The sequence below is a fragment of the Sodiomyces alkalinus genome, assembly GCF_003711515.1.
Source record: "Sodiomyces alkalinus F11 unplaced genomic scaffold SODALscaffold_5, whole genome shotgun sequence".
NCBI lineage: Eukaryota > Fungi > Ascomycota > Sordariomycetes > Glomerellales > Plectosphaerellaceae > Sodiomyces > Sodiomyces alkalinus.
In genome coordinates this window covers 721,515-747,776 of record NW_021167083.1, presented here as the reverse complement: position 1 = coordinate 747,776, position 26,262 = coordinate 721,515, and the positions used below count along the sequence as shown (strand labels likewise).

Sequence of the window (26,262 nt, the reverse complement as noted above, 5' to 3'; positions counted from 1 at the left end):
AGCGTAGCCGATATTAAACGAGCCTTTTAGCCAACGATCGTATTTCCCGGCTTCCCCCCATCCCAGAAGATCGCTAACAAAAGTCACGATATCGTCTCTTGCCGCCTGGAGTTTCCTAATACACTGTCGGTGTTCACCGTCATTATTAGCCCGCCGAATCTCGACAGGGGTCATGGCGAGGCCGAACTCCTCCCGGATCCTTGGTCTCACCGGCTTCATAGTATAGCAACCCTCCCTTCGGCAGCTCTCTGCAATCTGGCAGCGTGCATCTAAGCCCTCCCCACCCCGCACCCCCCCCGGTTCCCCGGGCCTTCCCTTCACAGCCAGTCTCGACTTACTCTCCTGCCCCCTTCACACGACTTCATCGGGCATCTGATAGTTCAGTTGTGGGGAGAAGTAGAGCAGACAAGAGACAAGGGAAGCGAAGGGGAAATTCATAGTTCTGACCATTTGTGAGACCCCTAGGCCGGGTTCTTGCCAGAAATCCAGGGCTTGGCCATGAGGAGCCTCTTGAGTCTGAGGCCTATTAATTAAAACTATGCCAGGTTGAATGGAATGAAGCCCGAGTCATTCCGACAACTTGCCAGCGGCACTAAAAGAAAGACGACATGTACTAATTATATGGGTAGGCAAAAGTATCAAGGCATACTTACACGTTCAAAGGGTACCAAAAGCCTCGAAACCTTTGTGTGGCCAGTAGCCCCTTCGTGTCTTATCTTATCGCAGCCCCATTTCGCGGGGCATCACAAAATGTCTTCGCCCCTCCCTCAGCTTTCGCGACTACCTTAGTTAAATCAAGCCATTGGGAAGGCTGCGATTGCTATTTCGAGCCAATATTTCTTTCTTGCCAACTAAAACTTCCTCAAAAATGAAGCCGGAGTATACTCTCCCCGCAGGGGCCGACTTCCATGTAAGGGAGCTTGGTCCTCTCACGTCCCTCTTTGAAGATTCAACTCAAGCAAACTGACGACGGCGCGGATGTTTTCCGCGTCTGAAGGTTCATCTCCGAGATGGGGCAATGAGCGAGGCGGTCGTCCCGACCATCCGCCCCGGCGGGATAGACACGGTCTACGTGATGCCCAACCTCACCCCGCCCGTCACGACGGTGGCCCAGGCCCTGGCGTACCGGGACCGGCTGCGCGCCATCGACGACAGCATCAACTACCTGATGACCCTCTTCCTGGACGAGAGCATCACGCCCGAAGTGGTCCGCGAGGCCAAGGCGGCCGGGATCGCGGGCATCAAGTCCTACCCCAAGGGCACGACGACCAACTCGGCCGGCGGCGTGCTGTCGTTCGAGAGCCACGCGGAGACGCTGCGGGCCATGGAGGAGTGCGACCTCGTCCTGAACATCCACGGCGAGGTGCCGACGGGGACGCGCCCGGACATCTCGGTCATGAACGCCGAGTCGCGCTTCCTGCCCACTCTGCTTGACCTCCACCGCCAGTTCCCGCGCCTGCGCATCGTCCTGGAGCACGTCACTACCGCGGACGCCGTCGAGGCGGTCCGGGCGTGCGGTGACACCGTGCGCGGCACGATCACGGCCCATCACCTGTCCTTGGTCATCGACCAGGCTGTCGGGGATGTCTTCTGCTACTGCAAGCCCGTGGCTAAGTCGCCCGAGGATCGTGCTGCCCTGTTGAATGCCCTCGTGACGAGTGGTGGCAAGTTCTTCTTGGGTACTGATAGTGCTCGTAAGTGATTCTTATACTGGGACAACACCCTTCTTCTCTTTCCCCTCGTTTCTTTTTCTTTTTTTTTTTCCTTTTTTTTTTTCTTCTTTTTCTTCCCGAGTTCTCTTCACCACCTATATTCTTTCTTTTGTACTCCTTTCATTTTCCTCACAACTATTCTTTCTCGCGGTGAGCCGGGTTGGCTGACTGGACTATCCGGGAAAAGCCCACGACATTAGTGCCAAGAAGGGCAAGGGCAGCGCAGCAGCTGGTGTCTTCACCCAGCCATTTGCGTGCCAGTACATCCTCACAGCGCTCGAGGAAGGGATCGAGAGGGGGGACATTCGAGACGAACAGGTCACTGAGGAGGTTCTTTCAGGTTTCCTGGGTGAATGGGGCCGGGATTTCTACAGGGTTGAGCAAAGCACAAAGAAGATCGTGCTGAGGAAGACTGACGAAGTTATTCCCGAATCCCTGAAGGCGGCGGGCGTGGAGGTTGTCTATTATAGGGCAGGGAAGAAGACTTGGAGCCTGGAGTGGCTGTAAACGCGTTAAATCTCGGCATAGAATATACTGACTGCCCCTCAATCCGAGTCATCCGGCTCTGGAAGAGAACCATACAGTCATGTCGACATTGAGGTTGGACAGGAAAGAGGAGTATCAACACCACGGATAAGGTACCGACGACCGACCATACCTTACGTGGCAGATACATAAGGTACATTCGGATACGACAACTTCTGTTCCGATGTATTTACCAAGTATTAGGGTAGAGGATTTAAAGCCCGACTACTCCGAGTTTGAGTTGCGTAATGTGAAGAAAGAGCTAATGAGGACAATTTCGGCTATGTGATGAAAGGATCGTGCGGGAGCCCAGCCGACGTTGGGTCACGGAGTATGGTGTCGAAAATCCGAGGAGGCTGGGAGATAGATCGTCGGGTCAAAATTGGGTAGGTCGACCAGCAAATCTGCAGGTGAAGTGACGCACGATGAGCCAAGTCATACTCCAGTCTTGTTGTACGGAGTATGCATGCAAGTTGCCTTGTCCAGATCAGACGGAAGTCCTGCAGGGCCCCAAGAGGTACATACCCTCCGGAGGTTGGGAAGAGGAGACGATGGTTCACCAGATGGTCCAAGTCCAACGGGGCTGCATATGCACGGTCTCTCATCAGACGGACGCCATGGGATGGGAAAGGACTTGCGAAGGTCGAAAGATTTCGTACATGAATATTCCGTAATACCTACCACTCCGTAAGAAGTACGAATACTTCGTAATTAATTATTTGGTACATGTCCGCATTGTTTCGCCGTTGAATGACCGAAAAAGGACATCTCGTGAGAAACTGACAGCGGACTAGCACAACGGGCGCAGGGGTCCCGCGTTTCTGCCCCACCGAACCTTCTCGAACCAGTCGGCTGGTAGTGGTGAGAGAATAGTGGTTTCTTGCAAATGCCTCGATAAAGTGATACCGAGAATACGGGTAAGGGTCCTCCCGGACAGGGGTCTGGGGTCAAGGTCGCGTTGGGCTATACCATACTAATTAGCTAGAAATTATATCGTAGCGTAGCATCAGAAAATGTTCCTTATATCCGCAAGGTACCTTATGGAGAGACAAAGTGTCTATACTTGGGACACACGATGTATAATGGAGGAATCAAACCGGGAACAAAGAGAGGAAAGAGGGCTGATGCAGCTGGACTCCTCTGGTTTCACGATTCTCCCCGCCGATTTTCACTTTGGCTGCCCGGAGCAACAGAAAATCAAGTGGCTAGTACGTGCAGCGCAAGAGCCAGTGGTAGACCATGGTGAGCTCATCCATGGCTGTGCAGGTAAAAAGTTACAGCTGCACCGGATTCATTGGCTCCCGCTGCTTGCCGCTTGCCCGCTCATCGTCAATCACATATGCGGTGGGGTGTCATTTCACCAAAAGTATAGAATACCAATTTATCTGCGGAAAAGTTTATAAAAATAGAGTATCAGTACTTTTATAGGTGCGAACAGAAAAAGTGATTTCTCCTAGCCTACTCACATTTTCATATCACGCTTGGCGGCCCAATACCATAAGACTGCTCTGGAGTCCGTGCAAAGCAGCGACCGTTTCTTTCTCGCAGACGGAGGAGCAGGTAAAATACGAATAGAGCTAGTCAGACAAGAAAGGAGGACTCCGTAAAAGTACAAAATAGAAAAAAGAAATGCCAGGGGTGGGAAATGCCGTTGTTCGTTTCTTGTTCGCTATTTGTGCTACAGAGGATGCACGTTGTAAACGGCGGGTCGATGATAAATCTGTCAAACAAATCCTGGTCCCCTATCCACCGTTCATTACCATGGTGGCCTTTCCCCTCCCCCCTGTTATGGATTTTTTTCTCCTCTTACCTTCTCCCCTATCTAGATTCAGATGAATACTTCGTACCGACAAGAGCGCGTGGAACTTTGATGCGCAACCTGGTTTACCGGTCGCCGTTTGACCCCGAGCTCCTGATCAAGTCAACACCCACAGCACATCTCAACCCAAACAACCTCCCGGATATCTTGACCAGCGATTCGACTTGAGAGAAGCGAACAACGAGTGAAACAAGATAGGACTTACCTCGAACAGCTTCGAGTACTATCGGCCTCACCAGCATCAAGATCAACGTGGCCGAACCGGTCACTGAAAGTTAATTGTTTGACTTTGCGCCTGGGCTTTCGCGCCCGTTGCCCAAGGTTGCGTACCTCATCCAAGCTAGAGCTTTGCCTTGTTTCTTTGGCTCCTCCTATCGATCTGCCACGGCAGCAGCAGCATCTCTCACTTCTCTTGATTCTTTTCTGAGAGCTATTCTTCTTCGAAAAGGTTCTACAGCAGCCTACGCGATACCTCCTATATTCCTCTCACCTTCGGTTGGGGGCTTGGTCCTCGTCCTGGGAATTATTATTTTTTTCTTTTTCTTTTTTCTTTCCTCCTGCCTCATCGTCATTTTCAGCTACTTCTTTCCACGTACCTTGCCACACACTTTCGACCTCGCTTACAAGCATCGCGTGCCGTCCCGCACTCCGCCACAAGCATATCGTTGCATCAAGACAACGTCGTCCTGCTTGTTCCCGCTCCCCCCTCACACCTCCCTTATTATCGACTTACCTCACTTAGTAAGAAACTACGCCCACCCACCACACCAAAAAATCCGCACCCGACCAGCGGTACCGGACTTAATAATTTACTTTACTTGGTACTTTTCCTCTCGACGGACTGATTCAAATGAAGCTCTTCTCCAAAAAATCGTCCAAAAAATCCTCCACCAGTCAGGAAGCCGGCGAAGACGAGGACCATCACAACTCTTCCCGCTCCGCATCCTCGTCACCCACGAAATCTCCCATAAAGGCGCCGTTGAAATCTCATCATCATCGTGATAACAGTCAACAATCCCAGAAAAATCCCGCCCGCCCTGCCTCGCCAGGCAGCAACAGCAGTGCTGGGCGCGACTCAAAACCCCGACTGTCTCGTCCCTTCGGTCGTCATTCCACAGATCCTGGCTCCTCTTCGTCCTCGAGACGACAGAAGATTGACCCCAATACCCATCCACTTAATCTACCGCCCGAAGAGCGGCGAAGACTCTCCGCCTTAGCCACCATGAACCGAAGTGATCCCATGGACGTCGACCGCGAGTCGAACGGCGTCCCTTCGTCTCCGCCCTCGGCACCGCAGCCCGGCGCTCAAACCACTTTCTCGGTCCCCGTTCCCAACGGTATCACTGTCAATACTGCTGTCAACGGCAACGGCAGTGGCAGTGGCGGTGATGCCCCCGCGCCCCCTCCTCATAAATCTAACCCTTCAAGCCCGGTCCCCACAACTGAAGACGAGGCGGAGGAGTACAAGTCTGCCGGCAACAAGTTCTTCAAAGAGAAAGATTACAAGAATGCCATCATGCAGTACACCAAAGGTATGCTCTTGTGAACTTCTCGTCCCAAAGTCTTTCACCCACCCGCGGGACTCTTCCTTACTAACCCCATTTCTTTTTTTTCTTTCTTCAGCCGTCGAGCTGATTCCCAGTTCATCCACTTACCTCAGCAACCGCGCTGCCGCCTACATGTCGAATGGCAACTATGAGGCCGCTCAAGAAGATTGCCTGCGAGCGATTGACCTGGACCCACAGAATCCGAAGATATTGCTCCGCCTTGCCCGTATTTACACCAGCCTGGGCCAGCCACAAGAGGCCATGCTCACCTTCGGCCGCATTAATCCTCCCCCGTCGGCCAAAGACATGGCCCCCGCCAAGGAGATGCTGCATCATCTCGAGGCAGCCCAGGATGCCCTCCGCAACGGCACCGCCGGCTCCATGGTCCTGCACGCGTTGGACCAGGCCGAGCGTCAGCTAGGGTACAGCGCCGTCAGGCCTCGCAAGTGGCAGCTCATGCGTGGCGAGGCGTACCTGAAGATGGGCACCGCCAACGCCCTGGGCGAAGCGCAGAACATCGCCATGTCGCTGCTCCGCAAGAACAGCCAGGATCCCGAGTCGCTGGTGCTCCGAGGTCGCGCGCTCTACTGCCTGGGCGAGAACGACAAGGCCGTCAACCATTTCAGGAAAGCGCTCAGCTACGACCCGGACATGAAGGATGCCGTCAAGTGGTTGCGGGTCGTGCAGAAGCTGGAGAGGATGAAGGAGGAGGGCAACCAGGAGTACAAGGCCGGCCGGTGGCAGAATGCCATCGGCAAGTACACGGCCGCCCTGGAGATCGACCCCTCCAACAAGGGCACAAATTCCAAGATCCTGCAGAACCGGGCGCTATGCAAGACGAAGCTGAAGGAGTACGACGACGCCATCGCCGACTGCGAGCGGGCCGTCTCCCTGGATCCTTCATACACCAAGGCCCGCAGGACCAAGGCCAACGCGCTTGGGTCGGCCGGCAGGTGGGAGGAGGCTGTCCGGGAATGGAAGGCCCTTCAGGAGCTGGAACCCGAGGACCGCAACATTGCCAAGGAGGTGCGGCGGGCCGAGCTAGAGTTCAAGAAGAGCCAACGGAAGGATTATTACAAGATCCTGGGCGTCGACAAGAACGCCGACGATCAGCAGATGAAGAAAGCTTACCGCAAGCTGGCCATCATCCACCATCCTGACAAGAACCCCAACGACGAGGAGGCTGCCGAACGCTTCAAGGATATTGGCGAAGCCTACGAAACATTGAGCGATCCTCAGTTCGTTCCCCCCCTCCGGCCCTTTTCTTCTTTTCTCTCCTCTTTAGCCGTTTGGTTCCACAATGTTAACTGACCACTTTTTTAATAGGAAACGAGCTCGTTATGACAGCGGAGATGATCTGGCCGACATGTCTGATATGTTTGGCGGCGGCGGCATGGGAGGCATGCATGGTATGCACGGTGGCATTGACCCGGAAATCGTGTTCAACATGATGGGCGGAGGCGGCGGATTCGGCGGCGGTGGCGGTGGCGGCTTCCCCGGCGGAGGTGGCTTCTCATCATTCGCGGACGGAGGTGGCGGTGGCCGGCGTGGTGGACCGTTTGGCGGAGGCGGCGGACGGGGTTTTAACTTTGCCTGACAATCCGATGCCGAGCGACCACGGGAGTCTCAAGACGAAGACGAAGACGAAGGTGAAGAAGACGATGGGCATGAGCGAGAGACGACGCGGGGTGACGGGTGGGAGGAGCACAGATACCATTTTCAGGACCACGACTTGCACGAGAAGCTGCGGAACAACATAGAGCGGCGCCGGGATGACCGCCAAGGGCTTGTTGACTTGCTGCGGCAGTACGGGGTCTGGGTTGTGGCGGCTATCGTGCTTCTACCTCCCAGTCTTGTGGTGCTGGCGGCTTCCTGCATTGCGTTTGGGTACTTTTGTTTCAGGGGGGCCCACCAGCTGAAAACCCAGAGACGAGCTTCGACCTGAGCGCGGAATGTAGGGCCGACGAGGGCATCTAGTCGTCACCATCTGGAGCGAAGAGTTAGTCGGCTGGGGAGAAGAAAAGGAGGAAAACAGGAGAAGAAAAAAAAAAAGGGGTCCGGACAGGGCTAATACGAGTCGAACCAGGACTCGCTTCATGGGGAGCATTGTGAGGGTGTAGCACCAGGGGGTTACGACCATGATGATGCGACTGGTTCGAGGGTCGCAACTCTGGATGGGGATCCATCATCACAGGCGGCGTTTGCAGGGCCACTATCCCTTCAGCTTTTGTCGGTCCTCTTTTCTGTCGTTTCGTTATTCTTATTCCTCTTCCTTGCATCTGCACCTAGACTTTCGAGAAGCGTACGGGAGAGATAGATGCCCAAGTGTTGTTCAATAGACCTTGTAAAACAGCTCAGTCGTCTCGAGTCTGGAAGCATGGTGTCAGCAAGTGAAGAAATATTCCTCCTCCGGACGACCCCTCTCATGGGAAGCAGACTATACGACAGCTGCCACTTTCGAGTTTCCGGGGCCTCTTATCTTGATTTGCTTGTGATAACTTATGCTTCGTACTGGTGTCTAAGGTATAATAATATCATGCATGCGCTTTTCGGTTGCTCAACTGGGTATATGCTCTTCTGTTGCAACTCCTCTTGCTGGTCGACTTCGTCCCTCCCCAGGGTCACGCAATGTCAGGGATTAAAGGACTCCGTTTCCCCGACTTTTGCTTTCTCCCATTCCACGCCAGAAATTTCCTGTAGAATTCCATGCGGCTGCTGCCTCAACTCCACCCCTTCAGCCCCCCTGCGAAGCATGTCCCCCAGCTTCCCCGGGCCCTCCTCCCACTCCTGACCTCGGTCCCGCGTTCCGAGTCACAGAACCCTGCCGACTTCTTCCCTCTCCTCCTCCGCCGCCCTGACCAGCACCACCCTGCGCCGCACCGTCAGGACTCGTCATCTCCACAACCCGCGCAACATCCGCCGCCACCTCCGGCATAGCCTGCCTCATCTCGCCCGCAAGCGTATCCCTCAGTGCCGCGAACGCCCTCATCTTGCCCCGCATGAGCTGGTTCCCCCGCCTTACCAGCTCGACGAACTCGCGCGTGTAAATGTCCGGGTTGCGCCCGTTCTCGACGTACTGCACCAGCTCGCGCGGGATGCTCGGCAGCGCGCCCCGCGTCTGCAGCGCGCCCTCTTCCGTCGGCGGGACTTCGGGCGGGTACAGGACGGGCGCGCCGGGGGGGATGTGGGAGCCGGGCGGCGGGGGGAACGCGGTGGTGGATGGCGGGGCGCCGGCGACGGCTGTGTTGTGGATGGCTTGGAGGTCGAGGGTGAAGGTCTGGAGGGAGTTTTGGAGGGCTTGGGCCGAGTTGTGCGTGGGTGTTGTTGTGTAGGTTGTTACTTGGAGCATGATTTGGTAGAGGTCTTGGATCGTGTCTTTGAGCTGTTCTGTAAGAGTGCGTTAGCTGCACTCTCCTTCCTGCCTTTGGAGGAGACTGTCCAGGGCAACGTTGGAGGGACTACAACATACGCTCGAGTTCGTCGTGGGTTGGACTCTCGACGGGCGCCATGGTCGCGGCGTCGTGGTGGCGCGTGGTTTCGTGTCTCTTTTTCACTAGTCTTCTCGTTTGTCGATTTCTGCAAAAAAGGATATGTCGCAAGAAATCCGATTGAGGTAGAATTTGTTGTGACTGAGACGTGACGTGTTGATGTTATGGTGAGGTCCAAAATCAGTTGCGAGTCGGTCAAAGCTGCACTTGCGTGTTGGATAAGGTAGTGGGATGGATGCTGTGGGGTCAGAAGCTGAGGTACCTAAGGTACCTTAAAGGTGGGTACCCACCTTGCGGATACCAGGTAGGTTTCACAATCGGCGGTTTATCGATAAACCTCATACAGACTCGGTGTACGGTACAGATGCCTCGGTGGACTACTCCGTAGGTCGGTACCAAATGCTCTCTAAGGTACCTTACCATATATGGCAATAACGGAGCAATTAAAGCTCAGTGGCAAGGCATACCAGGGCGCGGAGAGGCTAAAGTCGCAACGTCTTGTTCAGAGACAGCACGGTGCTCCCCGAGGGCTGGAGCATGAGGACGAGAGGCGAGCTATGGGGTGGACGATGGTCAGAATCCAGAAACACACCGAAAGGGAGAGGAGCAGAAGACGGCACCCAGATGTCCGAGTAGAAAACACGGTCATCATTCTTTTGTTTTCACGAATCCTAAATACCAACCCCTGAATACTCCCCTGCCGAGACCGAACCGAAAAGAAAAGAAGAAGAAAAACAAACGCCAAATCCGAAGCCGACAAGCCAAATAGACCATAAAGCCCGGGGCCTCGAAGGAAACCACCTCAGCCTCTTCTCTAGAGGTCCCACGATGAGAAATCAGATAATCGTACACATGACACAGCATCTACCACACAGCGCCCGCACTTTTACTCCTCCTCTGCCTAAATCGCTGAATGCTGGGACAAGACAAAAAGTCAAGTGCAGCGACGCCAGCGGGTGAAGCCACATTCTTGCGGCAAAGCTAAACGAAAAAGGGCGGGAGTAACAGAAATAACGTGAGCGAAGACGGGAACGGCGCCTGACTTCTCGGCCATGGCAATGCCCATATTTCCGCCGGTTCCCCATGTTTCGTGCCGGTAACAAGACCGCAGTAGCTCCGATCTCTCCGATCCCATAGTTGACAAAGCATAAACATGGTATAGCCAATCTCGCTTGATCACAAGCAATTGACCCGTAGACAGGCTCCGAGATGCCCGAGTCATTACGAAGACCAAACGCGAGCCCAAAAAGACGATGGCCCCAATATAACAGGCAGAACCAACTCGGCATCATCTCAAGATCGCCACCATTTAGCGCCTCGACTTTGGTTGTGCCAACATCTGCAGACGACTCATCGTCATTCCGGTTCGCTTCTTCACAGGGCTAGGCGTCTGACTGCCTGCTCGCAGATTGCCAGGACCGCCGGACTTCGGGGTCGTTCCTAGCTTCGGGACGGCCAGTTTGCGGATCGGAGGTGAGGCTGCGGCCTTGCGCCTCTTGCCACCCCGTTCCTTGCCCTCCCGGTCCGTATCGCCGTCGTCATCGCTCGCACGTGCCCGTTTCTTATTCGGCATGCCGTGAGGAATGTTCAATGGCTTCACTGGGGCCTGATTCTCCTTATTCGGATGAGAAGCCTCGCCGTCGCTTCGCGCCCGCTTCTTGTTGGACAAGCCGTGCGGAACCGCCGCCAACGGCAAGGCCGCCGGCTTCGGATCCGCTTTTTGGATCGCCGGGCGAGGAGACTCCATGCCCTCAGGAAAGCTCCCAGGCATGTCCTCGGTAGGCAAGACGGAAGGTCGGACACGTCGAATGGTCTGGCCGGGAGAAGATCCGAAACCCTTGGGCGTCTCACTACCAAACTGGATGGTCTTGGTGCTGCGAAACGTGAACTCGGCCGGGGTTTTCGAACCCAGCATGCTCTTTTCAGACTTCTTGGGTGGCTCTGGGAGCGGTCGTGGGGTGGTAGGAGGTTCGGCCGCTGCAGAACTTTCGCCCTCCTTTGCAGCCATCTTGCTCAGAATGGCGTCCAGGTTTGGGTAGTTAACTTCGGGCTCGTCGCCGTCCTCCGAAGGCTTCGTGTCAGGGGTGAAGTCGACCCGCTTGAAGAGCTTCCGCCGGGGTGTAGTGAAGGGCAGAGGCGGGAGGGCCTTCTCCGCAGCCTGAGGTCCGGGTGTCTTGGATGTCGCGGCTATCGAGGGCTGCGGAATAGCACTCTTGCCGTTCGTCAAGTCCAGCTTGCCAGCCCGAAGAATAGATTTGACCTTCTCGATGCGGCTAGGGCTCACGATGCGGCGCTTCAACTCCACCGTCCTCTGCAAAGTGTTCAAGCCACGCGACGTGGACGACTTGGTGAGCCTGCCAAAGCTCGCCTTGCCCGCCGTGGGCGATACAGTGGGTGCAGTGATGTTCGGCTTGCTAGGAGACTTGGTGAGAGAAGGCGCCTGGGGCGACTTGGCATTAACAGTCCGGCCGGCGGAAGCCCTCGTTGGGCTCAGGAGGGCAGCTAGGTTAGATTGTGACCGGGGGAGCGTAGTATTGTGGTCTTTGCCGCTCGATTTGGGTCGAGGAATGGAAGTGCCCTCTCTTGAAACGGGCCGGTGTGTAGACGCGTCATCCTCGAGCTGCTGCCGCACTCGCTTGACGGGCGATGGGGAGTTCTGGATGGCAGGGTATCTCGGCTTGCCCAAGACTGCCTTGGCCGAGTTGGCATCGCCGTCCAGATCAGCCTTCGAAGAGGTACGCTTGAGGCAAGGTTTGGGGCGAGGCGTTTCATCCAGGCTCGCCTTAGAGGGGGATCGCTTGAGGGCGCTCTTCCCAGGAGTCAAACGATTAGGAGGGCGACCGGGCGAGGCACGGAAAAGGGATGCATGGTTCTCAATCGAGTCCATCTTCTTGAACTCGGCCATGTGCGCAGCGCTGAAGCGACTTGACTGGCCACGGGCTTTGGCAATCTTGCGATGGGCAATTTCCTCGTTCTGCTTCTCCAGCTCGCGTTGAGCGATCAGATCGGTCTTGTGCTTGTTGGCATCTTCCCGTAACTCCCTCATCAGGCGTTGCGCGTCGTTGCTGAGGCCCAGGTCCGGACCTGGGCGGGAGACGTGGAAGGTAAAAGGAGTCGCAGGGATACCAGTAGTCTTGGATGGCGTCGACTGAGGGTTTCCGGCGGTCTTGCCACGCGAGGTATCGGCTGATTGAATATCGCGGAAGCCAAGCCAGGCGGCCGAGGGTCCAGCAGTAGCGAGATGAACTTTGCTCGGGTGCATCTCGGACATGGGTGGCCTCACGGCTGACGAGAAAGGTGTGGTGGGAGACTGCTGGGGAGGCGCGTCGCCGGCGTTGATGTGTCTCCGGTTGCCGTCTTTTTCGATGGCCTCATCGTGCTCGGCGAGCGACGACAGACTTGACACGGGTTTAGGCTACGGTGATGCACAACGGTACGCGTTAGTCGAGGCGGTGAAGCAAATTTTTTCAAGATTGAGAATAAAAACGCACCTTGGCCGCGCTGGCCAATCGAGCAGAGCGACGGCGAGGCGGCGACATGGCAAGCTTCGTTTAATGCCACTTTGAGTCGATGGTGAGCCAAAAGTTCAAGTACACGCTCGCGGATCGCGGGGAAGACCGGATTGATGGAATGGAATGAGTCGGGTGAAGAATGTAAGGAGTAAGGACCATGCAAGGACAAATGCCTGTCAGAAGAGGTGTAGTGTAGGGAGTAGGGTCAAGGGTCTGGAATGATGTCAAGCACGATGGACCGATGGACGCGACCTGATAAACTCTGGGATGCTCTGTTGTTGGAGGGGTTTGTTTACATTCCCCTATTTTTGTGTGTGGTCCAAGCTCCTACCTCACTTGCTGAACGGGTGGGAATGTTTGCATGTACAACGTGTTCCGTACCTTTGTGCTAACGGTTCTTACCTTAGTCAGCAGAACATCGTTCAAGTATGGGCACCCGTCCGTAATAAAGGCACAACACCTCTACGATGTCGTTACTTCGTCCTTCCACACTCGATATAATTCCAGCAGGTTACTTACGGGCTCTCCCAGAATGGCATCTCGATGGACACCAGAGCTTCAAGAGGCACCCCTGTATATCTCTTGTATTTGAAGCGTCAGTTTAACCACCCCACGCAAGCTTCACTTTTGTCGGCAGACCAATACCTAGCGCCCCCATCTTCGCCAGCGCTAAATTTGAATCCATTCAAGTGTCTTCTTGGTATCCGTATTATCTATGCAGTGTCCATCGGTAAGGGTATTTCGAGGGTCCGAACTGGGCTCCCATGGTCTCCGATTACGACAAGCACGAGGTGGTTGTCAGATACAGTGTAACTGGAACCGTAAAAATAGGGTCAAAATTAAGGGTTGAAATCGTCGATTGATGGACACCAAATTATATGTGTCTTATCCCTTCTAGTGTACAGGACCGTCAGGGAACTACGGAGTTGAAAAATTATGAAAATTTCTGGAAGTGCCGCCCCAATTTACCAGCCAAAGTCGTCAGCTACACGCACACCACCCCCCTTCCGCTCCTGAACCCCCCGTCGCTCGCTCGCTTCCACCCGCTGCTCTACGCCAAGAGTTTTCAGGACAGTTCCTGGTCAGCTGAGCCCAGCCACAAAGTTGGTCACAGACTCGGAAAAGTTGGGTGTCGATATGAGGAGGGGAGCGCTCAATCTGAAAGCTGAAAGCCTTCTTGCAAATGATGGATCACGAGATTATCCTTGACCTTTGGAGATATCGTCTTTTAAGGAGGTGCTCTTACAACCTAAGGTACCTTCCTACCTACCTGACATCTTTGCTGGTGACGCCATGCGTTACAGGACATCCCATCAATCGATATGGGGGCCCGCGGAGATGCTGGCCCATTACCATGGCTACAAGGTTGTATGTCGAGTCAACACCTGCCCCGTGCGTTCCGTGCTCATCACCCCACTCATTGTCCGTCTCATCTCTCGTCATTATGGTCTTATTTCTTCGTGCAATTCAGGCACCCTGTATGCAAAGCACAAAAAAGAAAAAAAAAAGGAGGAGTATTGCGATGCTCCGTTTCCCAGGGATCATAGCAAGACACCTTCACATTTGACATCATTCTCACGCTTGTTTATTCGGGGCAAAAGATCGAGACCTATAATACGCTCGCTCAAATCTGTATGGGTGGGGGGCCATATTCTCCATGCCACGCAGCTTATCTCCCGAGGTCGGCAGAGGGCGATCCAGCATGGGGGACCTGTGCTCACCATGTCAGAACAATTTGGCAAATCAATAGTTAGACCGAAGATATGGATTTGGAGGGTAATTTATGTAGGCTGTGTGGACGCTGCAGGGAACTCTTAAATGAAACTTCCCAAGTGGTCTTCAGAAAAAGAAAGCAACAAGTCTCATGATGCGGAGGGGACCGGTCGGTGGAAATGAACGAGGAGTCGATTCAATGCTCCAGCCATACAAGGACGAATGAATCCAAAATGACGTGAAATGGTCTTCGGGGAGCCTATAGTGATCGATTTGACTACTTTGCCACAACCGGCCCCTCTGCGAGGCCGGTCGTGGATTGACGGTACGTTCGAACGAACAGCTTGGATGCTATTGCACGAAACGCCTCGTATGGACTCGAGCAAGGGAGCAAAGGCCAGACTGGGCGGCCTGCATGTCCTTACTAGTCAGTGTGATAATTTCGCTTTCCTGAATTGGGTGCCTGGATAGCCAAGCTGGGTCAGAGATCACTTCATCGGCCCGGAATAGATCTATTCGTATATACTCGTTGCCCCAGGGTCAGTGCAATCATAAGACAAGGGGCAAGGCAAGTCCGGATCGACGATGAAGTGCGGGATACCCAAAGTCAATTCCGAGGTTCTTCGTAAAGAGACAGCTGAAGTGCTACCAACAAGATGTCAAGCCACATGGAAAGAGTGGCAACGTACTGAGCAGAAGACGGTCGGAGAAGCTCAACCAGCTTATTAGCTGAACGGCTGCAGCCATGCGCACAAGCCTCGAATCCTGGCTAACTTGTCGAAGCTACCATGCCTTGTCACCATTCGCTCTGTCGAGGATGGATCAGCCATAAAAGAGCTGAGCGTCCGAGGTGTACTACAGAGAGAGTCGAGGGGTATCGTTCACGTTCATCAAGCGGACTGTATCCGCAAGGACATAAAAAGGCGAAGACAGAAGTTCCAGTATTCTATGTCGTCGATGATCGAGTGACCCACGGGTCTGTCTATGGATCGTTTGCCTGTCGTCTTCCTGAGTCGCAGTTACGTTGGCATCGAGGGGCGGAAGAAAGGCACGGCTCTTTTCAGAGCGTGGCATTCGTCGTTTTGGAAACGTGGATTGCTAGGCGAACCGACCCAGCGGGGTACGAGGGATGTAAGTAGGAATTGATAGGTATCACGCCCCTGAGACTTGCACCAACTCCATGTCCGCTTGAGGGAAGAAGGAGCGGGAAGTGTCGTCCGTGTCGTCGGTCTTTAATACGATGGGTGGCATGGGTACGAAAGTACTTCGTACTTGGCTCCTCTCAACTCGGCGCATGTGGGCAGGGCTCTGCCATGTCTTCCATTGGTGGATTACATGGGGCTAATGGCCACTATGAGCAGACACTGTGCAAAGCGCTTCTTTACACCAAGTCGGTTGGGCCCTTCCATAGGACAACCGACTTCGCAGTGAGTAAGAGAGAGGGGTCGTGGGTGTGCTCTGGCTTGGCTACCTACCTTATGTACATCAGTACCCATCCGTACACTGTGACGGCCTGCGTTCCCCCCACATCGCCGACCCACCCCGAGTCCACAAGCTGACCACTCACCCCCTCTCAGGGCACAGGGCAAGGACCCCCAAAGCTTTTTCTTCGTTTTTATCCCCATTCCCATTACATAAAGGACGAGCACTCTTCTCCCATTCCTCTTACACACAGCAACCCTTTCGAGGCCTGCATCTCTTATCTCTAGGCTCCTAGAAACCGTCCAACGTTGACAATTGAATTGCTCGTTGCGCCCGCTGCTGCCCGTTACCGTACTTTATCTTGCGGCTCCTAGATCTCATCCGCCTTCCCGTTACCACTCTGCTGGATCACTTGCGGGCGCAAACACGCACTACCCGCCACAAAAGCCCACCCTCTTCTCCCTTTTTGGCCCTTTTTCCGGGGCATTTCTGCCTCTTTGCTGGGGCCCGTCTCTTTCCGTCCCTTGCCTGTCATCTCTATTGCGCCCGCAACGACGCACCAACCCATCCGATCCCGATTCAATCCACCACCCAGAACATCGTCTACCTTTCCAGTGTGGAACGCGTCGACGTCACTGCCATATTTTTTCCCGCTGAATCCTTTGCAAGACGCAATTAAGGTTGTTTCTTTGGACGGCCCGGCAGGTCGCATCAGATCTGGGGGTTGTTTCTGCTGCCAAGCGCCATCTTCGCCCGTTCGGATCCCTGGATCTTTCTCCTTCGGACGCCGCCGCTTGAGCGACGCCCGCTCTCCCTTCGGTCGACCCGTAAGAGAGAATGACATATAACATGTCCATCGATAAGAAAGACGTCGTCGACGAGGGGACGCCCGAGTCTCCCGCCTCCAGTGTTGACGCGGAGCAGACTGCCGGCGGCGCTGGCTCCTCGAACAACGCCTCGGGTACTCATAGTGCAGCTAACTCCTCTGCTAACGCCGGCAATGGCTCCCTGGAGAACCAGCAGCCTAAGCGCAAGGGCGGTCGCAAACCCGTAAGTTTCTCTCGTCTATTCACACTCCCTTGGGAATCCTCAACTTTCCCTTTCTTCTGTCGTTGCGTCTTGCACTTTCATCTGCCTGCATTTGGAAGCATCAGCTTCAGTGTCCAGGCAGCTTACCTTACCAGTCCTGTCGTCTCAGGCCGCTCTCTGTCACACATGGGCACATCCAAAGTTCAATTGTGCCCGGTAGGGCAGAGACACGGCTCCGACTACACTACCCATAACATGCTTCTGATAAGCGCCGGAGTCGACTGTGACATCCGTCTTCCTTCAACACTCTAGCTAACGTTGGCCTCTCCCAATCAGATCTATGCCACTTCGGAAGAACGCAAGCAGCGTAATAGACAGGCGCAAGCAGCTTTCCGTGAACGTCGCACGGAATATATCAAGCAGCTAGAGGAAGCCATCCGCGTCCATGAATCCAACCTCCACAACCTGCAGGCCGCTCATCGTACAGCGGCCGAGGAGTGTCTGATGCTTCGCTACAAGAACTCCCTGCTGGAGCGCATCCTCTTGGAAAAAGGTGTGTACTCATTTAACTCTGCGCTACCCGCAAAAAAGAAAAGAAAAGAAGAAGAAAAAAGGCCATATATGCTGACCGCTCGCGCTTCTCTAGGCATTGATGTCCAAGCCGAGCTTCGTGCGAAAACCGGCAGTCCGAATCTTGGCCCGACCCATGCCCCTCAGAACATAGTTCAGCCGCCAACCATTCAGCGCGGTATTCTGGGCAGACACCACTCGCGAAGGTCCAACTCGAGCATAGCTCCGAAGATTGAGCCTAGCATGAGCGCCGTTCCCCCGCCTCTCCAGACGAACGTACATAATTCGGCGTCTTCGCCTAAGAACCGTCCCACCCCATCATCTCATTCCAACTCTCCTTCGAGCACAGGTATGGCCTTTGGCGGCCAAGCGGCTGTGTCGCCTGCCCCATCAGACCAGAGTCATCCCAGAGGGAACATGGGGTCGTCTATGAAGTCACAAATCAGCCCGTTAAGCCAGATGAACCCAGCGGCCCGGGCTCACATGATGTCTGGAGGCCCGGCGCGTGTTGGAAACGGCGCTCAGTACTATCCCACGCCGGCATTCCAGAACCACATTGAACAGCTAGGTAAGTTCCCCGGTGTGCATGTCGGTGTGTTTCTTTCTTCTTCCTTTTTGGTGTCATAAAACTTACTCGTGAGTGCAGAACAAGAGTACGATGCACCGGCCGACATGATGGACGATTCCGAAATGGACACGCCCGGTGGTCCTGGTCCTTATCCTGCGCCATATACCGACGGGCACCGATCCGTTGTCACCTCCCCGACCTCGGGGATCAATGGTCACCATGGAACACGAAGCGACGCGATACCAACGACTCACGTAACCCACGCCGCTTACCCTTCCATGACACAACTATTGGACAACGGAAGCTCCGACTGGGACCCGTTCGGACTCAGCGCCAGCATGGCTTTCCCTGCTCAGTTTTCTTTCGATACCAGCAACATGAGGTGAGAGCCAGGATGCTCTCTATTGCAGTCGTGACGTCGTGAGTTGGCAGGTAGTCAGGTCCTCTTATTTTTTGTTATTGTTTTCCAATGGTGCATGGGTGGGTGGGACAATCATTATGGGCGAAACGGAACCCCAAAAAGTTGATACCCAGGACGGCATTTCATGACGGATAGGGGGATTGAATTATGACAGAGCCTTGCTAGAGAGGACTCACCTTAATTCCACGGTACGGAGAAGTCCAGATATGGGCTCTCGTGGTTCAGTTTGCTTAAGGAAATGGCTCTTTACGGCGCAAGAGGATTGGCTCGGGACTCTTGGGGGGTGGCAAGCGAGGCAAAGCCGTATCATTATCTTATATATTCAGGGGAGGGGTTATAGCCTTCGGCAGCGGCAGGCATATTTCTTGACGGGTTGAGGCCGGAGGCGCAGGTTGGACGTCTTGTGTGTTTCGTGTACTACTATCATTCTTTCTTCTCTTCAAGCTTCTAACGGCGTTTGGCGGGACGGATCCCAAAAAGTCGATTTCTTTAGGTTCGATGCATCTAAGACAGTCAATTTCACTTCGATTCTTGCGCACATGATTCGCGATAATATTGTGATAATAAGAAGGGTACAGTAGCAGCACCATCAACTTGAAATCTGAGGTTTTGATGATGCGATAGAAGGAATCTCGAACCCCGACTCATACATAGTCCATCTAACCAGTTGCTTATATTCTTTGGGTACCCTATTTTTAACATCTTCCGGCGTATACCAGGCAGGACAAAGGACATTACTCGCGATGGAACATGCCCGGCAGGGCGTAGTTGACGCATAGCGCAACAACTGGTAGCGATACGTCCTATTCTTCGTGATCTGTTAGATACCTTCGTCCGTGAGAGAATCCCTAATCTGGCAATCTGGCGATGAATCCGTCGGAACTGCCAGCCCCAGATGAGGACATCGTGACCCCCCACTTGAAGGGCGGTTCGCTTTACTTGGTGGGCAGGGGGACTCCGAACAGAAACGGCTGCATGCCTAACTAAAACGCCTTGTGTACTCCTCAGCACAACCTGGCTGTAGTGTACATATGGGCAGGGTAGTTTCGTCGTCCCCGCACCAAATAAGGCTTGGTAATGAGATGGCCCTGCTTTTTTTTTTTTTTTTTTTTTTGTTTGGTGTGACTCGTTCTTACACAGACAAAGTCCTTCCAATTTCACACGGCCCCTTCGATACAATCAGCCGGAGATCCTCAACTATGTGGCTGGTCATAGGGCAGGTGGACGGATGGCTGCTGAAGCCCGTCATCGGACGACGACGTTGGGACGCTAGTGCACAAGATGCCTGCTTCTTACCGAATCGGGAAGCCCCGCCATCTCTGTGGGCGTATGTACAGTCGTGTGTGTGGGGTGTTCCTATGAGACGATGCCAAGGGCCTAGGCCTCAAGTGGAAAGCACGGGCCTCGGTCGTGTCGACCCTCCCACCGGGTGAGGCTTGTCTGGGGAAGGTACGAAGTAGGTAATACAGCGGGGAGCAAGAAATTAATTTAATCCGTTTGTTGGGGCATCGGGCTTTTTTGTGATTTGTCGAGGCAGATGGCCGTCTGTACGTTGTACGTGACGGAATACCGTTATTGCGCACCTTAGTGGCCCGATAATCCGGGGTTTTGGTATTGCATGTCCAAAGTGATGGACTGGTTCTTCGTGGTGTGTGCATCTGCGAATTCGAGATGCGAGGGAACCTGAATGTGATGGAATAAACCAGCCCAGTCGTGTGGCCGGCAGGAGTCAGTCGCCTTGGAAAGTAGCGGTGGGACGGGCTTCATAAGACTATCACTAGGCCGGACTCGGTTACCCAGACCCAGGTAGGTGCCTAAGTTAGGGAGTGAACGTGCTCGTCTTTTGCCGGAGCCTATGGAAGATGCGTAGCTGTCCTACACAATCGTTCGGAGGATATTCACGTATCACTCGTCCATTTACACGAGGCAAATGCCCCGACGGCATGGTATCACTCGATTTGAGATTCTCGCTCTTCATCCCCTGGTTCGCATCACGACCGAAGTTTCAGGGGGGGCTGCTACTTGGCCCGTGACCAGCTGATGTCTCGTATGGCTCCCCCAGGCTGCTGCAGGGCATGCGGCCTCGGAGTATGGGCATAAACCGCAAGTTTGCCTCAGCGAGCCCCAAGTGCAAGTCGGATTCTAGCCTGTAGAGGCACGAGAAAGGGGCACCAACTCAGGGAATGGATTTGAGAATGGGATTCCGTTATCTTCTAGCCAACAGCCCAGAGTGGTAATTAACTCGTGTATTGGCCGAGCAGTACACAGTTCAATCAGTAATCAGCCAGCTTTAAAATCAGTACGAAATTAGCTCCCCAGTCGCACACGCAGATATGGTGTTGAGAAAACAAAAGGCCATTACAAACGAAGAGACATGGGCACCTCGCTTTCGATGCGGTATAATTATAGCACATCTTGTAAACAGCAACATCAGACTTGCTGCCATTCTTATTTCTTTCCAAAGATCAGTGGCAAAAGTGTAGTGGTTGGGGAGGGAGCTTGGATCTGCCTGCATTGCATTGGCAGCCCGGCAGTTGGTGATTCCCGAGTCTTAGCTTTGCATGTTGCAGCCCACGTCGATAACGAGGTTATAAAGAGGTTATCTCAGGAGACTGACTTGGATCTCTCGAGTGCATATACGTCTGGATACGTCAGATTTTAGTTAAGACATGGGAAAACCTAGAAATCCGGGGCAGAGTTCCGGGATATCGAGTGCAGCCTTTGTTGCCCTGAAATCACACAATGAAATCGGAACGGTGAAAGGACTGCTTTGGAGTAAAGTGAGTTGGGACTTGAGCGCTCTTGGCGGAACGGTTGACAGGAGACCTCCTGTGTGAGAGGATACCCCGTGCCCGGAAACATCAGGCAAATATTCCGGTTTTTTTTATTCGTATTAATATTGTTTTGTTCGGACTATGATGTGTTGATGATGATGCATTGGGGGACCCGGAACGGATGAGGAATGATCCGCAAAAAAAAAAATGGTTGAACCCTATTTGAGGATCACACAAAGTTCAAGTGAAAACGACATTTATATAGTAAGCGACCCCCGAAGATGAGCCGAATTGGCCAAAGTGGGCCAAATGTATCGCGCATTTTCTTCACCTCCACCAGAACAGTGTGTGTACCATCATCATCGCCAACCCCAAACGCCCAACCCCCGTCTTCCGACTCACGCAGTATCGACCATCCGCCGTGTCATGGTGGCCTGACCGCGCCCTTTCCCCTCATCGAAAAGAAGACTAGGTCGCTATTGTATCCCGCAATCCAGGCGACAAGATGTCGGTCGCAAGCAAGGTCGGTCGACTCTCTGTCTCTATCTTTTTGCAATCTTAACCCCTCCCCGTTCCCCTCAACCATCGTTCCTTGCTTCGCTCCGGTTTGCCCTTACGGCTCCCTGGGTTCCGATTCCTTTGCCATGTGTCCAATTCTCGTTATGGCATCGGGACGAGGCGGCAAGGGCTTGGCTCGCTGGCGACATGCCTTTTTGTCGCGCATCTCTCTCCTTCGTGGTTGGCCTTGGCTTGTTTTCACCTCAGCTGACTCGATTCATATAGAACCTCTACGACCTCCTCGGTACGCCATCTATCGCTTCGCTATTCACAATCCTCCCGCCTGTTCTGCTTTTCAGTCGTCTCATGATAAACAGAATCCTGACTCGTTACTTCCTCCAGGCAACGATGTGGAGGAGGAGACCCCTCGTCCTCCTATGAAGATCGTCGAAAAGTCGGTTTCCCGCACTACCAAGCGTAACGCCGAACCTGAGGCTCCTGCTCGCCTTCCTGCCGGCGGAGCTGGCAATCGCCGGTCTAACGCCTCTGGCAACGAGGCTGGTAAGTCAGAATGGCAGCCGACACATTCAGTGGCACCAGCGAACACATCTTTTATTGACAATTTTCTTCTTCTTGGTAGCCTTCCGCGATCGCAATGTTGGCAGCGACCGCAACCGTGGTCGCCCGACCGAGGAGGGGGGCCGGGGTGGCTCCAGCGGCGGCTATGGTGCTCGCGCCCGCGGTGGTAAGTTCCATGCGTGATCTGTATTTCCGCTTTTACGTCTCTCTGGGGCCCTGCTAGCCGGGGCAGCGGTTGCACTTGGACTGACATGGAAGACAGGCCGTGGCGGGCGCTTCCCCCGTGAGCGTGACGATCGTCACCCCAAAAACATTGCCAGGTAGCTACCCCTCATAAGTCAATTTTTTTTTTTTTTTTCGTTTTATGTTTATTTTTTTTTTCCTACTCGAGGCTTACAAACTGTTATCACCAGCGGCTCTGAGAAGCAGGCTGCCCAGTCCTGGGGCGCCCCTGAGGGCACCGCTGAGCTGAAGGACGAGCAGGCCGGCGAGGCTATTGCCCAGTCCGAGAAGAAGGAGGCTGAGGGCGAGGCCGTCACTGACGAGAACGCCAAGCCCGAGGAGCCTGAGGACAAGCACATCTCGTATGCCGAATACCTCGCCCAGCAGGCCGAGAAGAAGCTCGCCCTCAACGCCGCTCTTGAGCCCCGCAAGCCCAACGAGGGCGCCGACCAGAAGTGGGGTAAGGTCCAGGAAGTCCAGCGTAACGACGAGGAGTACGTCCCTGCCACTGCTAGCAAGAGCAGGCGCGAGCGCGAGAAGAAGGCCAAGCAGGTCATTGAGATTGACCAGCGCTACGTCGAACCCGAGCGTCCTCAGCGCGGAGGCGCTCGTGGTGGCCGTGGTGGCCCGGGCGGCCCTCGTGGCGGTGGTCGCGGCGGCGACCGTGGTAATTTCCGTGGCGGTGACCGTGGCAACTTCCGCGGCGGCGACCGTGGCGACCGTGGCGACCGTGGCAACTTCCGCGGCGGCGACCGTGGAGACCGTGGCGACCGTGGCAACTTCCGTGGACGCCGCGACAACGCTGGCCCCAGCCTGAATCCCAAGGACGAGTCGGCCTTCCCCAGCCTCGGCGGCAAGTAAAGAAACAAAAAAACAAAACCAAAAGGAGCTTGTGTGTGTGTCGCAAGCCCTCTCTTCCCAATACGAGCACCACGGACGGCATCGTGTACCGTCTCTCTTATCTAGCTCCCTCCTCTGTACGGGACTGGTCTCGTTGCAATGGGAATTGCGTTTCGTTAACCCGAAAACAAAAGTTGATCCTCCGACGGGTTTTTATCGTTGCAGAGTTTTATCGCAGCCGTCGTCGTCGAAGGAATGAAATGGGAACCGGTTTTCTTTCCTTTTTTCTTTTCTTCTCGTTTTGTCCCCTAGGTATCTCTTGCCAGGATCCTCGCTTTTGTTTCTCCCTCTACCTCAGGTCTTTAGGGTTCTAGGTCTAGGTCCGGGGATGGGTCTCCAGGGTATGGAGAGTCAAAATGGATCCGCTCTGTCTTCACGTTCATCTGATGCCCTTTCGAGTGACTCGTTCGTAGGCTGTAGGCTGTCTGTGTTATTTTATCCTTGCTCCAAGAACTGGGAGGCATGGGTCCTAAATGGTCCTCAACGGTGTGGGCAGATGTGATGAATCTCCTCGTCGAGAATGGACCAAGCAACCGTGCATAAATACTAGGTCTGGGGAAAGAGGCAGGACGATATGTCACGAGATGAGTTGGCTCACATACATCGGAATACTCTAAGGACAGAGACGCCGGATGGTTATGTTAGGAATATCTTTCTTATTATCTATCTGGCTCATACCATCGCTCCTCAACCATGACTACCGCGAACCAAATACACGGCCCATATCAATTCCTAAACTAGCAGCCAACAACGCCCCATTGAAGAGGGCCATCATATAGAAAGGTGCTCCCGTCGAAAGGTTGTCGAAGAGGTAGCCACCCAGCTTGGCGAGAATGAGGATGGCGGCGCCACCACACCACGAGTAGACCCCGGCGATGGACCCCTTTAGTCGAATCCGCGACACCGACCCCACCCCCTCAGCATGGTGATGATCCAACAGCGGCGCGTCTTCGTCTCGAGCCGAAAAGTCGCCGGTCGATTCCTCGACGGCGTGCATCCCATCCGGCCGGGGACGAGGCACGTCGGCCGTCAAAACGCCCTGACCCAGAGACCCGAGGCTGCACACGATGGCGCCGATCTGGCTGAGGCCGAGCAGCGCCACAACCAGGAAGACGACCGGATGCCCGCCGCGGCCGTCCACGTCCTTGTACTCCGGGCTGGCCAGCTGCGGGAAGATGATGTAGGCCACAATGCCGGAGAGGGTGGAGACGACGATGGGAAGGTTGACGGCGCCCTGGCGCCTGGAGAGGTAGCCGAATGCGGGGGCGCAGAGGAGACCGACCAACTGCGCCACGCCGGTCAGGATGGACGCGAGAAGGTAGGCGGCCCTGCACTCCTTCTTGAGCTCGGGGGAAGGGTCGTGAGGAGATCCCCGGCAGAACCCGTTCTTGATGAAGTATGTGTTGATGAAAAGGGGCACGAAGAGGGAGATGGCAACGGTAGAGGCGCGGGCGACGAAGCCTCCAAGGTAGCCCAGGGCGATGTTGGCATCGGTGAAACCCAGTGTGACGGAGTCCCGCAGGAGACGCAGATACGGTACCACCACCTTGGGATGTTCAGTCAGTCTGGGATGCATACCAGAGCCAGTGCCGCGGGGGGGAGGTTTCAGAGCTTTCTCTCCAGCAGCTGCAGCTGTCAAAACATACCTGTTTATCCGGGGCCCCCGAGAAGCGTCTCAGTTGACTCTGACCGGACAACTCGCCGTCCCGGTCCTTGCGTCCTAGTAGCAGGCTCCAGCCCTTGCCATCCTCGCCCTTCAGACCACGCAAGCCCAAGAAGACGAAGACAGCCACGGCCAGAGAAACCGCGCCCACGACGTAAAAGCTGTCGGTGATGGCCTCGGCGGGCGTCACCCCGTCCATGTCGCCAAACCGGGCGGGGAGCGGGAGGAACACGGAGAGCGCGACCAGCGCGCCGGATCCCGTGAACAATCCGACGTAGCCCGCCAGCGCCGACGGCTTCGCCGAAGGGGGTTTCTCTCCGTCCACCCCGCCTGCCGGGTCCAGAAGCGCGCCGTCGTCCGAGATGCCGCTTCTGTAGCGCTCCGGGGTGATGGTCATGTCGGACTCGAGCGACATGGCCACGCTAAGCCTCGGATTATGAGCCGGTTTACTAACGGGGGAGACGACATCGGTGGTGGAGGCGTCGCTGTCGTCGGTCAGAGGGGGGAGGATGGCGGTCACCATTGTTGTCCTGCAAAGTGAAGAAACGAATCAATGCCAGCTCTTCTTCCTCGAAGAAACAAACGCAACGTACCCGAGCTGAGAAGGACAGTAGGGGGGAGGGGGGACTTACGCCGCGGAAGACCCAAAGGCGAAGAAGATGCGCGCCAGGAGAAGCTGAGGATAGACATTCCGCGCCTGGACGAAGAGAAACAGGGAGAGGCCAATGATGGCGTATCCCATGACAGCCACCCAGCGGACTCCGAGACGGTCGGAAGCGAGACCCCAGACAGGGCAGGCGACGAGGGCGACGACTTCATCCGCGAAGCCGAGGGTACCGACGATGTCGCCGACGCCCTTCTTGACGCCGATCAGGTCGGTGATGACGAACGAGATGCTGCTGTTCAGGAAGACGAGGAAGGAGATGGAGAAGAGGGCGATTCCCAGGAGGTAGGTTCCCGCTTGCAGCGGGGTGGTCGCCCTGGCGAAGGGGAGAAAGCGTCCGAGTTGGACCATGGCGTAAGTCCTATGTCCGTTCTTCTATCGTCTGGTTTTATTTTATTTTATTTTTCTCCCCTACAGGGCGACGACGACACGACGTAACGTACGTCTTGAACGACAATGTCGAATTAACTCCGCGAGCGGAGAACGCAAAGGGATGGAGCGCAAGACAGACGGACGACCGGGTTGGACTTCGTATCTCGATAGCTCGCTGATTGACTAACCCATTACCTTAGGCAGGCAGGCTCGGAGTTTCACATCTCGCAGCGTGGGCTTGTTAGAAACGAGGTCGATTCGGAG

General features: G+C 54.8%; 7 protein-coding genes across 7 annotated transcripts in view; 4 read left to right on the top strand and 3 right to left on the bottom strand.

The window, feature by feature from the left end:
* The first annotated feature begins 782 nt into the window (after window positions 1-782).
* On the top strand, window positions 783-2,511 carry SODALDRAFT_333163 (dihydroorotase). Its single transcript, XM_028611898.1, has 3 exons — window positions 783-910; window positions 998-1,694; window positions 1,900-2,511. Exons 1-3 carry the CDS (start codon window positions 869-871, stop codon window positions 2,217-2,219), a joined length of 1,059 nt encoding a protein of 352 aa, XP_028466364.1. The 5' UTR covers window positions 783-868; the 3' UTR covers window positions 2,220-2,511.
* A 2,395-nt stretch (window positions 2,512-4,906) lies between these two features.
* SODALDRAFT_277313 (small glutamine-rich tetratricopeptide repeat-containing protein A) lies at window positions 4,907-7,200 on the top strand (the record flags this gene model as incomplete). The annotated part of the gene is made up of 3 exons (XM_028608054.1): window positions 4,907-5,588; window positions 5,680-6,841; window positions 6,930-7,200. The coding sequence occupies 3 exons, from the start codon at window positions 4,907-4,909 to the stop codon at window positions 7,198-7,200; spliced, it is 2,115 nt and encodes a 704-aa protein (XP_028466363.1).
* Window positions 7,201-8,068: 868 nt separating this feature from the next.
* SODALDRAFT_333161 (hypothetical protein) lies at window positions 8,069-9,293 on the bottom strand. The gene is made up of 2 exons (XM_028611897.1): window positions 9,073-9,293; window positions 8,069-8,990 (listed from the first exon to the last, which is right to left on the bottom strand). The coding sequence occupies exons 1-2, from the start codon at window positions 9,110-9,112 to the stop codon at window positions 8,338-8,340; spliced, it is 693 nt and encodes a 230-aa protein (XP_028466362.1). The 5' UTR covers window positions 9,113-9,293; the 3' UTR covers window positions 8,069-8,337.
* Window positions 9,294-10,400: 1,107 nt separating this feature from the next.
* SODALDRAFT_324016 (hypothetical protein) lies at window positions 10,401-12,630 on the bottom strand (the record flags this gene model as incomplete). The annotated part of the gene is made up of 2 exons (XM_028609848.1): window positions 10,401-12,506; window positions 12,583-12,630. 2 exons carry the CDS (start codon window positions 12,628-12,630, stop codon window positions 10,401-10,403), a joined length of 2,154 nt encoding a protein of 717 aa, XP_028466361.1.
* Window positions 12,631-16,587: 3,957 nt separating this feature from the next.
* On the top strand, window positions 16,588-18,291 carry SODALDRAFT_277334 (hypothetical protein; the record flags this gene model as incomplete). The annotated part of the gene is made up of 5 exons (XM_028608057.1): window positions 16,588-16,788; window positions 17,104-17,320; window positions 17,414-17,712; window positions 17,773-17,905; window positions 17,984-18,291. 5 exons carry the CDS (start codon window positions 16,588-16,590, stop codon window positions 18,289-18,291), a joined length of 1,158 nt encoding a protein of 385 aa, XP_028466360.1.
* Window positions 18,292-21,499: 3,208 nt separating this feature from the next.
* Window positions 21,500-23,675, top strand: SODALDRAFT_333153 (hypothetical protein). The gene is made up of 6 exons (XM_028611896.1): window positions 21,500-21,623; window positions 21,884-21,902; window positions 22,001-22,159; window positions 22,239-22,343; window positions 22,440-22,497; window positions 22,591-23,675. The coding sequence occupies exons 1-6, from the start codon at window positions 21,606-21,608 to the stop codon at window positions 23,258-23,260; spliced, it is 1,029 nt and encodes a 342-aa protein (XP_028466359.1). The 5' UTR covers window positions 21,500-21,605; the 3' UTR covers window positions 23,261-23,675.
* A 262-nt stretch (window positions 23,676-23,937) lies between these two features.
* Window positions 23,938-26,262, bottom strand: part of SODALDRAFT_344463 (actin-like ATPase domain-containing protein) — a 5,454-nt gene continuing 3,129 nt past the window's right edge. Inside the window, exons 4-6 of the mRNA XM_028613165.1 lie at window positions 25,595-25,861; window positions 24,946-25,492; window positions 23,938-24,845 (exon numbers count right to left, since the gene is read on the bottom strand). Of these exons, the coding sequence (XP_028466358.1) occupies window positions 23,997-24,845; window positions 24,946-25,492; window positions 25,595-25,861 (1,663 nt within the window). The 3' untranslated portion in view covers window positions 23,938-23,996. The remainder of the gene's footprint in view (window positions 24,846-24,945; window positions 25,493-25,594; window positions 25,862-26,262) is intronic.

Coding starts and splice junctions, on each gene's coding strand:
- SODALDRAFT_333163 (XM_028611898.1), top strand. CDS start 869: ATGAAGCCGGAGTATACTCTCCCCGCAGGGGCCGACTTCCAT. Junction 911..997: donor CCGCAGGGGCCGACTTCCAT/GTAAGGGAGCTT, acceptor CCGCGTCTGAAG/GTTCATCTCCGAGATGGGGC. Junction 1,695..1,899: donor CTTGGGTACTGATAGTGCTC/GTAAGTGATTCT, acceptor ATCCGGGAAAAG/CCCACGACATTAGTGCCAAG.
- SODALDRAFT_333161 (XM_028611897.1), bottom strand. CDS start 9,112: ATGGCGCCCGTCGAGAGTCCAACCCACGACGAACTCGAGC. Junction 8,991..9,072: donor AACCCACGACGAACTCGAGC/GTATGTTGTAGT, acceptor GCACTCTTACAG/AACAGCTCAAAGACACGATC.
- SODALDRAFT_333153 (XM_028611896.1), top strand. Junction 22,160..22,238: donor CGCCTCTGGCAACGAGGCTG/GTAAGTCAGAAT, acceptor TCTTCTTGGTAG/CCTTCCGCGATCGCAATGTT. Junction 22,498..22,590: donor CACCCCAAAAACATTGCCAG/GTAGCTACCCCT, acceptor TGTTATCACCAG/CGGCTCTGAGAAGCAGGCTG.